Source organism: Coniophora puteana (assembly GCF_000271625.1).
Source record: "Coniophora puteana RWD-64-598 SS2 unplaced genomic scaffold CONPUscaffold_6, whole genome shotgun sequence".
NCBI lineage: Eukaryota > Fungi > Basidiomycota > Agaricomycetes > Boletales > Coniophoraceae > Coniophora > Coniophora puteana.
The window spans coordinates 1,748,617-1,760,766 of record NW_006913058.1 but is presented as its reverse complement, the minus strand read 5'-3'; the positions used below and the strand labels follow the sequence as shown (position 1 = coordinate 1,760,766).

The 12,150-nt window shown below is 57.3% G+C and overlaps 3 protein-coding genes across 3 annotated transcripts; all 3 read left to right on the top strand.

The window, feature by feature from the left end:
* Positions 1–319: 319 nt before the first annotated feature.
* On the top strand, positions 320–2,392 carry CONPUDRAFT_82379 (MFS general substrate transporter). Its single transcript, XM_007770596.1, has 5 exons — positions 320–607; positions 675–755; positions 832–1,295; positions 1,364–1,768; positions 1,843–2,392. Exons 1-5 carry the CDS (start codon positions 342–344, stop codon positions 2,040–2,042), a joined length of 1,416 nt encoding a protein of 471 aa, XP_007768786.1. The 5' UTR covers positions 320–341; the 3' UTR covers positions 2,043–2,392.
* A 3,186-nt stretch (positions 2,393–5,578) lies between these two features.
* CONPUDRAFT_90371 (uncharacterized protein) lies at positions 5,579–7,625 on the top strand (the record flags this gene model as incomplete). The annotated part of the gene is made up of 8 exons (XM_007770595.1): positions 5,579–5,724; positions 5,958–6,038; positions 6,139–6,362; positions 6,506–6,522; positions 6,575–6,791; positions 6,840–7,244; positions 7,307–7,367; positions 7,508–7,625. 8 exons carry the CDS (start codon positions 5,579–5,581, stop codon positions 7,623–7,625), a joined length of 1,269 nt encoding a protein of 422 aa, XP_007768785.1.
* A 1,091-nt stretch (positions 7,626–8,716) lies between these two features.
* CONPUDRAFT_144216 (uncharacterized protein) lies at positions 8,717–11,406 on the top strand. The gene is made up of 4 exons (XM_007770594.1): positions 8,717–10,203; positions 10,267–10,325; positions 10,385–10,572; positions 10,646–11,406. Exons 1-4 carry the CDS (start codon positions 8,847–8,849, stop codon positions 11,046–11,048), a joined length of 2,007 nt encoding a protein of 668 aa, XP_007768784.1. The 5' UTR covers positions 8,717–8,846; the 3' UTR covers positions 11,049–11,406.
* Positions 11,407–12,150: the final 744 nt, after the last annotated feature.

Below are 12,150 nucleotides of genomic sequence, written 5' to 3'. Positions count from 1 at the left end.
GGCGACGTGGTAGTTGATATGATATGTTTTCGTGCTTTCGGTGAAGAGAATGTGGTCTGCCCTCCCCGTTTTCTGCATAGGTTCAACCTCCTACGGGTTAGATAGGCCGTACGGGCGGCTCAGTGTGCCAACGAGGCGATTGTTGTGAACCTCATGATCTAGGCACATCTGACCCCGGACTCCATTCCGACCATATGCAACCAACGGCCTGTCAAATCCCCCCGTCAGAGAATTGATCTCCCGGAAGGGACCAGGGCCCGCCTGGCAATAAAACACCTCCTTCTCCCATCACTCTCTCGTTGCTCACCTCCCTCCTCCTCCTGCCAACCTCCTCCCCCACCATGTCGCACACCGACGAGGAGAAACCCTTTGACGGCAGCTCCGCTGCTGCCTCTCAGGAGGTCTTCGAGCGTCCCAAGGGATGGCGCGGCTTCTACTCCCATCCCACCACCCAGGTCTCCCTCCTGGGCTTCGTATGCTTCATGTGTCCCGGCATGTACAACGCCCTCACCGGTCTCGGTGGTGGTGGTCAGGTTGACCCCCAGGTCAACGCCAACGCGACTGCCGCTCTCTACTCCACATTTGCCTTCTTCGCGTTCTTCTCCGGGTGAGTCGCCGATTACGTCGCTCAACGCATGGTGCCGTTGCTGACGCCTCTCCCACGACCACTCTAGAACCGTCAACAACAAGCTCGGCGCTAGGCTCACTCTCATGCTCGGTACCTGGGGCTACACGCTCTACGTCGGCGCTTACCTGTGAGTTTCCCTACGCTCCCTCTCCCCTTGTCTACCCTACCAATAGTATTACTCACCCATCAAATCTTCTTGATAGCGCGTACAACATCCACCCTAACGCTGGCGGCTTCGTCATCGCTGCAGGCGCCATCCTTGGTGTCTGCGCATCCCTGCTCTGGACCGCGCAAGGCTCGCTCATGATGGGCTATCCGACCGAGTCCCAGAAGGGAATGTACATCTCCATCTTCTGGGCCATCTTCAACCTCGGCGGCGTCGTCGGCTCCGCCGTCGCGTTCGGCTCCAACTTCGAGTCTGAGGCCAACGGCGTCGGCAACGGCACGTACATAGGATTCCTCATTCTCACCCTCATCGGCGTCGTCCTCCCGCTCGCGATGGTTGACCCTGACAAGATGATCCGCACGGACGGCACGCGGGTGCTGAGAGTCAGCCACCCATCGTGGACGGTCGAGTTCAAGAGTCTCTTCGTCGCGCTCTTCAGCGACCCCTGGATTCTCCTCCTCTTCCCCATGTTCTTCGCGTCGAACTACTTCTACACCTGGCGTAAGCTCTGTTTCTCCTTCGGATAATCCTCGGGAAAATGCTAACAATGTAAAATTGGGATAATGTAGAGTTCAACGATTACAACGGCGCGCTGTTCAACATCCGCGCCCGCGGTCTGAACAACTTCGTCTACTGGACGTCGCAGATCTTCGGCTCGTGGATGATCGGCTACATCGTGCTCGACTCGCAGCGGTTGCGCCGGCGCACGCGTGCCATCATCGGCTGGGGGATCGTGTTCGCGCTCGTGTTCGTCGTGCACGGCTGGGCGTACACCTACCAGCGCACGTACACGCGCGCCCAAGAGGCGGAGGTGGGCGCGCCCAAGATGGACATCTACGACAAGGAGTACCCCGCGCACGTGTGGCTCATGATCTTCTACGGTCTCCTCGACTCGATGTGGCAGACCAATGTGTACTGGCTTATGGGCGCCATGTCGAACGACCCGAGCAAGCTCGCTGTGTTCACCGGATTCTGTGCGTCTAGCCCCTTTTTTTCCGTGTGTGTGTATGGAGCGAGTCGCTGACGAGCGCCACTTTCCCGTCTACAGACAAGTCGATCCAGTCCGCTGGTGCAGCTGGCGCGTGGCGCGCTGACGGTGTCGGTCTCCCGTACATGAACATCTTCGCGTCGACCTGGGCGCTCTCCGCGGCGGGCTTGCTCTTCGCGCTGCCCATGATCTTCATGCGCGTCAAGGACCACACCGAGGACGAGGACGAGACCCTCCAGCACGTGCCCCAGGGGCACTAAGCTAACGCGCTCCTTACGCTTAGCGTCTCAGCGCATAGGCCTTGTGGGCCGGTGCTTGTTTACTTTTGAGTGAGGGGAGGTGGTGCTGGTTAGGTTAGGTTAGGTAGGTAGGGGTGCACGGACGGTTCGGGCGCATACGATATAGTGTGTACTGGACGGTGCACGGAATAATTCAGTTTTTCTTCTTCTTGTCTTTTGCTGCTTTTCGTTCGCTTCGCTTCGATACCTTGGGTGTACTGTTGTAGTACTTTGGGACTTTCAAGCGTCTTCCTGCTCTTGCTCTTTTGTGCTTGTGCGATGTTGTCAGTGACTTTGAAGAGGCTCGTTTTTACCGAACATGTTTTGATGAGAATGTTTCTATGGTGCGGTATTCTCACCCGCCGAGTGGCGGTCAACGTCGACACGTTCCAGCGCATCCATGCTCAACAACGTTCTGGTGCTCTTCCCAGTCGCCGTTCAGGGCCTTCCACCGCCTCCGTCTGAACCTGCGTCAAAGGCCAGCTCACCCCGTATATCGTATTGTGGCAACCGGGGTCCGCTCCTCTCGCACTGAAATGCTGGCATCTTGTCTGGGGACCGCTGCGAGACACACGCAGTCACTCAACATATTGCACGTAACGTTGTACAGTCGAATCTGCACGCGAACAAAGTGCGAGCGACGTTCCTGATCCAGGAACGTGTGCGGTATTTCAGGAGCGTTCATTAACGGGCCGGGGAGGACGAAGGCCAGAAGCGGTCGACGCTGGTGCAGTGCCGTACTGCACGGGTCGGATGCTGGGCCGGGTGATCCTAGAGTAGAGTTGGGGTTTGATCCCAATGTTTTCATACCACTTGAGCCAGTATCTGTGTCGACTCGGTGATGTGTGAAAAGACTGCGCTGTGCTTTAGGTTTGATGTTTGATGCTCGATGTGAGTCGTGTGGCCCGCCTGCCTTGGCTTGTCGCGAGCGCCCCTGGCCGAAGAATCGGCGAGGACGTGAACGAACGGAACGTCGGCATGCGTGCGATGGACGAGGCGTGGGGACGGGAGATAAGCATACGCATAAGCATTCAAGCTCAAGGGTTCTAAGTGGTGTGCGTGGGCATGTGGCGAGTTATTAATGCTAGTGTATGTAGAAAACTGCGGGAGCATCTTATAATACTATATTGATGCGGAGGTGTCCTTTGGGTGCACACGACTCAAGACTCGGGGGCTTGAGTGCGTGTTCGAAATGAGATGAGGTAGTGGGTATTGTTCCTATGTTGAGTGGTGAGTGGTATTCGTTAGGACGTAGTGTGCCTTGATACGGTATGTTCAGGCGTGATTGCACAATAGTATGAGCCCAGGTAGCCCCTGGCGGGCCAGGCCGACTGGACGTCGGAGTGCTTCCGACGGATGATCGATGAAGCTTAAGACGGATGCTGAGGCGCTGACGGACAGTATAACTTCGCGCGTGTCGTCTCGCCGATACGGTTTCCGCCTCTAGCTTCAAATTCGTCGGCCCATCGACACCGTGCAATGTTCGGTGACATTGTCAAGTCACCGTCCGCTTCGACGTTCCTGTCTTCTTGCAACGAGGCCAACTTCTATTGAGCGATCTGGGTGTTGATGACAAGGTTTTAGAACCATGCGTAGGTGACTCGATACATTTATGTGGAGGTGAGGTTCATTTCCGTCGAGGTGCTGCTTATGTTATAGTTGTCTCACCTGGCCTTTGTGACAAAGTTAGGCCATCAGAGAGAAGACCGTCGGTCGTTCTGCGCGTGTGCGTCGACATTGTGATCAGCTCAGTCTCGTGTTAGCCCCTGTACGAGTCGGCTCCTTGGTGATGATGCGACCATTGTAAGGTCTTGGTCACTGCGGGGCATAGAGGTCCACTAGCGATGAAACTAAGCTGGCCAGAAAGTGTGTGTGTGTGGACGCGTCGACGGACCGCGTCTGGTGGCGGGCGCCGGATAATTATAAGCTTTCGGGCAGTGTCCGTGGCTGCAGCCTTCTCACCTCCAATTCGGCCTCGACCTCGGCCTCATCGATCATCCTCAGGCTCCCATAGTACGCATGACCAGATCTAATTGCACCACAGGCGACGCCGGTGCACAAATTTTACTATCGATGCCCCCCCGTGAAACAATGTACCCCCTGTGAAACATCGCAGATATTCGAGCATATCTCGTCCATCCCCCAATCAATGCTCACGATTATTTTTCTGTACACTGTTCACACCCTAGTCTATAGCATAGTCGAAGCTCAGCAGTAGAAGATCAGAACTGGGTGTTGTACAGCTCGACAAACCGTTCTAAGTTGCATTGCTCAAAACTCATTCTCTCCAGCACCTGATCAAATATACCTCGTTTACTTTGGGTTTTTGGTGTATGTTAGAAACATATGCCTATTGTTCGCAGTACGAATTGTGCACATTGATGTTTAGTTGCCCGCGTTTCAGCAGCGTTGAGATTTTGAGCTTGAAAGACAGGGGCTCAATCGTGACAAAAGTGTGATGGAGTAGCACAGCGGCACGCGTCGGCATGAAGTCATTCAACTATCAAAACGTCGTGACCAATGTGACATAGTCGGTATGGTCACAGGTTTCCACAGTGAGGGTAGAGTCACAGGATCGGCATCCCGCTGGCATCTCTTCCAGGCTTCGAGAAAGTATGCAGAAAAATTGAAAGCTACGGAAGACGCTGAATTACATGAACACTAAGTTTTCAGAGGTAATTAGCTAGATGCAAGGTAAAGGGAAAAAACACAAAACGGAGGTGTTTCACAGGGGGTACATTGTTTCACAGGGGGGGCATCGATAGTACCTACCGCGCACCACACCAAGTTCTCGCTGGCTTTCGGCAGGGAGCGGGTCGGCCGATATAAGTATTGTAGCCTCTCGGGGTATATGCGTCCGGGCACCCCGCTTGCTACTGGCTCCAGTTCCAGCGCTCCAACGTTAGAGCTAGAGGGTGACTCGTCACTTGGACACTCGCTCGCACCGCCGCACACTGCTTCTCGTGTGCGTCGACATCGACTTCCGGTGCGCTCGGGGTGACTACCAGGCTGTTCGTTGCTCGAGCGAACGTTGACGGTTTCACGGCCAGGTCTATCTCCCTCGCGCGAGACTGACTTCTGCTCGTGACGGTATGTGCATCATCCCGCGGACCTCTGTTCAACTGATGTACGTCCTCCAGGACTAATCCTAACTGACGAAAATCGACAAAGTTTCATCAAAACGTTATCTACTTCTTCTGCATTCTATCACCGCACACGCATATATCCCCGCGCATCTATACCACGCCCTACCGCCTCCTAATCCCTTACCAAAACCACATCAAACGATGGTCCTCGAAGGCATCGACGTCGAAAAGCGACACAACCCCTCCACATCGCTCAGCAACCCCTACAACACCACACACCCCGACGACGGCGACACCACCTCCACCTCGTCCGCCTACCCGCCCTACCCGTCTGCCGCAAAGGGCAAGAAACGGTCTCACGGAGCACCGGAGGTGTTCGCGCGCCCGCCGGGGTGGCGCGGCGCGTACGCGCACCCGGCGACGCAGGTGGCGATGCTCGGCGTCGTGTGCTTCATGTGCCCGGGCATGTTCAATGCGCTCACGGGCCTCGGCGGGGGCGGGCAGGTGGATACGACGGTGAGCGCGAATTCGACGGCGGCGCTGTATGCGACGTATGCGTTTTTTGGGTTTTTTTCTGGGTGAGTGGGGTTTTGGTTGGGTGTGGGGGAGTGGGTGTGGGGAGGCGTGTGTGGGGGGTGGTGTGGTGGGATGGGATGGGATGGGATGGGATGGGGTGAGGAGAAGGGGTGGTGTCGGCGCGGTGTTGGAACGGAATGGAGACGGCGTGGTTGTCGGCGATCGTGAGGCCTCCACGCGTTTACTAGCGGAGGTGACGTCGAGGAAGGATGCTAACGAAGGCTACGCAATGCAGATCGATCAACAACAAGCTCGGCGCGAAGCTCACGCTCCTGCTCGGCTCGTGGGGCTACGCGCTGTACATCTCGTCATACCTGTACGTACCGACCCCTCGTCTCCATTCCTTCACCCTTCACCCCTCACCCCTCACCCTCACCCCACACCACCGCCCCCAAACTAACCACACCACACAACAGCGTCGTGAACATCCACCCCGGCGCAGGCGACTACGTCATCGTCGCCGGCGCGATCCTCGGCGTGTGCGCGTCGCTGCTGTGGACCGCGCAGGGCGCGATGATGATGGCGTACCCGACCGAAGCGCAGAAGGGGCTGTACATCGGGATATTCTGGACGATCTTCAACGTCGGCGGTGTTGTGGGCGCTGCGGTGGCGTTTGGGCAGAATTTTAGGGCGAGTGAGAGTGAGAGTGTTATTGTTTGGCGTTCTCCTTGGCACATTGGACTGCAAACGATTGAGCTGAGACGTGCTTTGCGTTCAGACTGATGGAGGTGAGAAGGATTGACATGGATGTATATGAAGGCTTACCCGTGTTTGCCGTCGCAGTCGGTAACGGGACCTACGTGCGTATTTCGCCCCTCCCCGTCTCCCAGCTCCCCTGACCAAGCCCGCCAGATCGGCTTTCTCGTGCTGAGCACCATCGGGGTGGCGATCCCGCTGTTCATGAAGTCTCCCAAGCACATGATCCGGACGGACGGGACGCGCGTGCAGACGGTGCGCCATCCGTCGTGGCGCGCCGAGTTCTGGAGCCTGTTCGTGGCGCTGAAGACGGACCCGATGATCTTGTTTTTGTTCCCGATGTTCTTCGCGTCCAACTATTTCTACACCTGGCGTGCGTCTCCTCTCTTCCACTTGGGAATTTGGACTGATGTGGGTGCAGAGTTCAACGACTACAACGCGGCGATCTTCGACATCCGCGCGCGCGGGCTGAACAACCTCGTGTACTGGACATCGCAGATCTTCGGCTCGATGTTCATCGGGTACTGCGTGCTCGATCTCTCCTCGCTGCGACGGCGCACGCGCGCGTTTTTGGGGTGGGCGCTCGTGTTCGGGATGGTGTTCGTCGTGCACGTGTGGGCGTTCTTCTACCAGCGCACGTACACGCGCGCGGGCGAAGCCCAAGTGGGGGTGCACAAGATCGATATTTACGACGCGGGGTATGCGGCGCATGTGTGGCTGATGATATTTTATGGGCTGTTGGATTCGATGTGGCAGACGTATGCGTATTGGCTTATGGGCGCGATGTCGAACGATCCGGCGAAGTTGGCTGTGTTTGCTGGGTTCTGTGCGTCCTCTCTTGGTGTGTTTGATGATGGGGCACGGCTGACGCTGATTCGCGATGGGTAGACAAATCGTTGCAGTCCGCGGGGGCCGCAGGCGTGTGGCGGGCCGACGGTGTTGGGTTGCCGTGAGTAGTGTTTTATTGCTTCTCAAGACCCCTGACTTGAGCATGGAGCTAAACTCGACGCTTGGCTGATTACACTTTCTTCAATGTCGGCTTCTGTGTTGTCGGCGCTGATCGCGGCGCTTGCATTCGTTATTGTGCAGATACATGAGCATCTTCCTCTCGACGTGGTGTCTGTCCGCGGGCGGAATGGTGTGCGCGCTGCCGATGGTGTATCTGCGGGTGAGGGACCGCACGGAGATCGAAGACGAGACGCTGTGAGTGGTTTGTTGTGATTCAGATCGCTGCAGTCTGGATTTCAATGGATGTTTCATTGGGCTGATCGCATCGCCGTGATGGGCTTGGCGTTACAGGATGCAGGTTCCGGGCGCGGAGAAGGTGGAGGGGAGGCCGGCGGTAATGGGAGGACATTGATTGGCGGTTGGATAGTTCATGCCGGTTTGTGTTGGCCCTGGAACGTTGGATGGAGTGTCGTGGAGTGTCGCATAGACCGTGGATATGTCGAGACCGTGTAGGCTATGTTATGACATATACAGATTAGATGAGCACCTTCCTGATTGATGGGAGCCAAGAGTTGTAAGGACTGTGGCGGTCTGGGCGCAACGGGAAGGTTCGCCGGCATTTCGCGGGGGTGGAGGAAGAGTGAATAGAAACGGCTGCGTCCGTAACGGGCCGAGAGAGAAACGTCCGTTGTCGCGGGTACACTCAGATTATCCAAAATCACTTGCTCTCTCCCATTCCCCCCTACACCTTACACCAGCCTTGCCACGTTCACACCCTTTCTCGCGGGCACCTCCGACCGTACACCAGAGGCATGAACGTAAGTAATAGTCCATTCAGTCTCGCCCTATGTCTTGGCCCGACCGCTTCGCCAACTGTTGGCGCGCTTGTTGCCCTACTCGGTGTTCGCCAAGAGCTCTGAACACTGCTCTCCTTGGCTCTCTCAACGCCCATTAAATGTCACTTTTCCTTCTTTTCAGGGCACATTCCACACCTCCAGGGACTATAATACCCAGGTGAGCTGCTCTTTTCTTAGTCCACCCTTCTTTGTTCCGGCTCCCGTCCTTTTCTTCTCCATCCTCTTGCCCTGTCCCCACCACCATGGCCGTGGCGACCGATACGACCTCAGCGCCTACCACACCGGCCAACAAGCGGAGGAGCTGGCTGGGGCGCCGCGGATCACTCAAGGAGCCCAAGCTCAGCGTCCTCACCGAGGGAGTCGCCGTCCACGCCCCGCTCCTTGTCCAGAGCCCCGTGTCCCAGAACCAGCCCGAAACATCCTCGGCCCAGCTTCCCTCACCGCCTCCGACACCTTCCGCGTCTCCCAAGCGCCGATCGATCAACCTCTCCTCCGTCTCCGTCCCCTCTGCCCGCACACGCCGCCCCTCCACAGCCCCTGGCCGCACCACCAGCCGTGACGCTGCCTCGCCCCCCTCCAGCGCACGCTCTACCCTCGGCTTCACCATCCCCTCTATCCCGTCCATGGCCATGCCTCTTTCCGCCGCTCATAAGCGCCACTCCACCACCACTTCTTCTTCCTTTTCAACCCTCTTTTCGTCCAACAGCAACAGCGTGCTCAATCTGACGCCTCCTCCTCCCATGCAGAATCCGGATTCTACTAACGCCGCAAGCACAAGTGCAAGCGCCTCTAATGGCAACGGCAACGGCAACGGTCGGAGCGGGAACGGAAACGACGCACGCTCAACGGGCTCGTTTGGCAAGATGGCGTTCAACTCGATGATGAGCGGCCTCTCGCTCTCCTCGCTCGCGCTCAACCGCTCCATGAACGGCTCCAAAGACAAGGACAAAGATAAAGATAAAGACAAGGATAAAGACTCGGCAGTGATAGATGGAGACGAGCAGCGCGGGCGCACCAAGCGCAAGCCCCGCGCGTCGTCCTTTGTCGGCATGCCCCTGCGCTCTGCCAAGAGCCGCGAGTCGGGCAAGGACAAGGACAACAATGGCGGGGCGAGAGACAGCGACGCCGCGTCGTTCAGCTCTGCCCGCGCGCGCTCGCAGTCCCCGTTCAGCCTGCGGCGCTTCCGCTCGCGCGAGCCCTCGCCCGCGCCGCTCCCGCTCGAGAACGACGCGTCGGACTCGGAGAGCCTGTCGAGCACGACGCGCAACGTGCGCCCGCGCAACGCGTTTACATCCTCCAGCGTGAGCGGGCGGGACGAGGACGAGGACGAACACAGCGATTATTATTATACGGACGACGACGACGACGACGCGGACGACTCGGACTCGTTCGACCAGGTCACGGAGGCGAACACGGAGCGCAACGCGCTGCTGCAGCCGTCGGAGGGCATGCTCGGGCTCCTCGCGGCGGGCGCGGACGCGGACGGGGACGGGGACGTCGATCCCGACGCGGACGTGGCGGATCCGCTCGGCGAGGGCGTGAACGTCGTTGTGCCGCCGGAGCCGTACTTTCCCAGCACGCTGAACCGCACGAGCAGCGCGGTAAGGCGCGGGTCGAAGGGGGGCGGGCAGCCGAAGAGGAGGAGGAGCAGGCATCATGAGACGTTGCCGCTGAATACGAGTCGGCCGATTTTCGAGAGGGATCGGTGTACGATTACGCTTACGCAGGGTGTGAGATCTGGGTCTGGATCTGGGTCCGGGGTGGGGTCGGCGCCGGGGTCGCCGACGACGCCGACGCGCGCGGGGATGATGGAGAATGGGAGTAGTGAGGGGACGGTGGTGCAGAGGCGGGCGAGGCGGTATGTGGTTGCGAGCGATCTGAGCGAGGAGAGCCGGTATGCGGTCGAGTGGGGGATCGGGACTGTGTTGAGAGATGGGGACGAGATGTTGATTGTGACTGTTGTCGAGAATGAGAATAAGAGTGCGTTCTTTTTCTTTTCTTTCGGCGACTGGGCTGGGCTGACGAATTTCTTGGAATTTGCAGTCGACCCGCCGACTCCTAATCCCGCCGAGCGGACGATGAAGCTGAGATGTCAGCAGGAGGTACGCTGTCCTTCGCCTCGCCTCGCCATCGCCGTCCTGATCTTCGCGTTTTCGCACAGCGCCAGGGCCTCGCATACATCCTCGTCCGGCAGGCGACGTCGCTCCTGCAGCGCACGAAGCTGAGCGTGACGGTCGCGTGCCAGGCGTGGCACGCCAAGAACGCGCGGCACATGCTGCTCGACATTGTCGACTACAACAATCCAGCGATGCTCATCGTCGGCTCGCGCGGGCTGGGGCAGCTCAAGGGGTGCGTCTCTTGCGCTCTATCATATATCACAAACTGTGCCCGAACTGACGATTTCACTCTCCCGGTCACGCAGAATCCTGCTCGGCTCGACATCGCACTACCTCATCCAGCGCTGCTCGGTGCCCGTGATGGTCGCGCGCCGACGACTCAAGCGGCCCCCGCGGCGCTCTGCGCATCTCGCGAAGCACCGTACACATGTGTCGCTCGCGGAGGCGGGTATCGACCGTGTTGCTGCGAAGGTGGACCACGATGTGGCTGTGATGCGCGACGAGATGGCAAGGGAGGACGAGAGAAGGGGGGAGCCGGGGGAAGTGCAGGCGGCTGCGAGCCGGGCGATTATGGAGGGCGAGGAGGAGGAGGAGGAAGAGGGAAATGGGGATGGGGCGGGAGCGGGGAGAGCGGGGAGGCAGAAGGAGGGTGCGGGGGATGCGGGTGAGGGGGAGGGGTATTTGGGGACGAAGGTGAGGGGGACGTGAGTGCGTGTTCGTTTGTTGAGCGCCACTTGCTTGATGAGCGCGATCTTGGTTTTGGAGCAATTCCCGGATCCTTGCTTTCTTTCTCGCTCATCCCCATTCCCGTGTTACCGTGTTGTGATATCACGCATCGTATGTTGCATGCATCCCCATCCCGCCCCTATCTCGGCTGGTGTGCTCGTTCCCCCACTTTCCCATCCCCCATTCCTTCCACTGTTGCTTTCGTCTCGTCGTTTACTCACTATAATCACCCCCGCCCCCAGTATACTCATTAAACCTCGTGATATCTCGTATCCCCGTATCTCTCGCTACTACTAGTATCAGCTACAGCTACCCATCCACTATCCCCCCACCCCAACACAAGGACAGATTGGTTTGAATCTACATGGTTAATATATTGTTATTGGTTTTATGGTTTTGTCGTGCTTTGGGTGCTCGTTGTCTGGTTACTCGTTGCGGGGAGGATGATGGGTCTTGTGAGAGCTGAGTACGAGTGGCTGAGTACTTTGAGTGATATTGCAGGTGGGGACGGGTACTTTCGGTGCAGCCTCTGGCGAGACGCGTCTACCAGATCCGGGAGGACTTGTGTGTGAGGTCCGTTGGTAATTGTACCTAGGGTGAAACTTTGTTCGAGTTGGTATGCGTACGCGTGTTCGAGTGTATGCCGTACGAGCATCACTAAATGGGCGGACCGAATATAAGTACATGAGCAGTAGTAGAATCAGTTATAACTACAACCATACCTTAGTGATATTTCGAATCTCCAGCATGAGTGGAGCGTAAAGTCCGTTTTTAACATATGGGAAATCCGACCAAAATTAGATGGTGAAATGGTCAGATCACGGATGATATTATAATATTGATGGCTGTCTTACCGCTGATGGTGCCTGCATGATAATTACATGATAAGATCGGCTGGTGTTTTATGCCGTATGATAAAAGCTCACACCATATGATGAGGACTCGCAATCTCGCCCATGATTCCAATGACAAGACATTCATTGTGAATATTATATAGTACATCATGTAGCATTATTCGAGGTTAAAACGATGAACGAGGTAGTAAATACACGAGAGCAGCAGCAATTCACGAGAGCAGTAGACG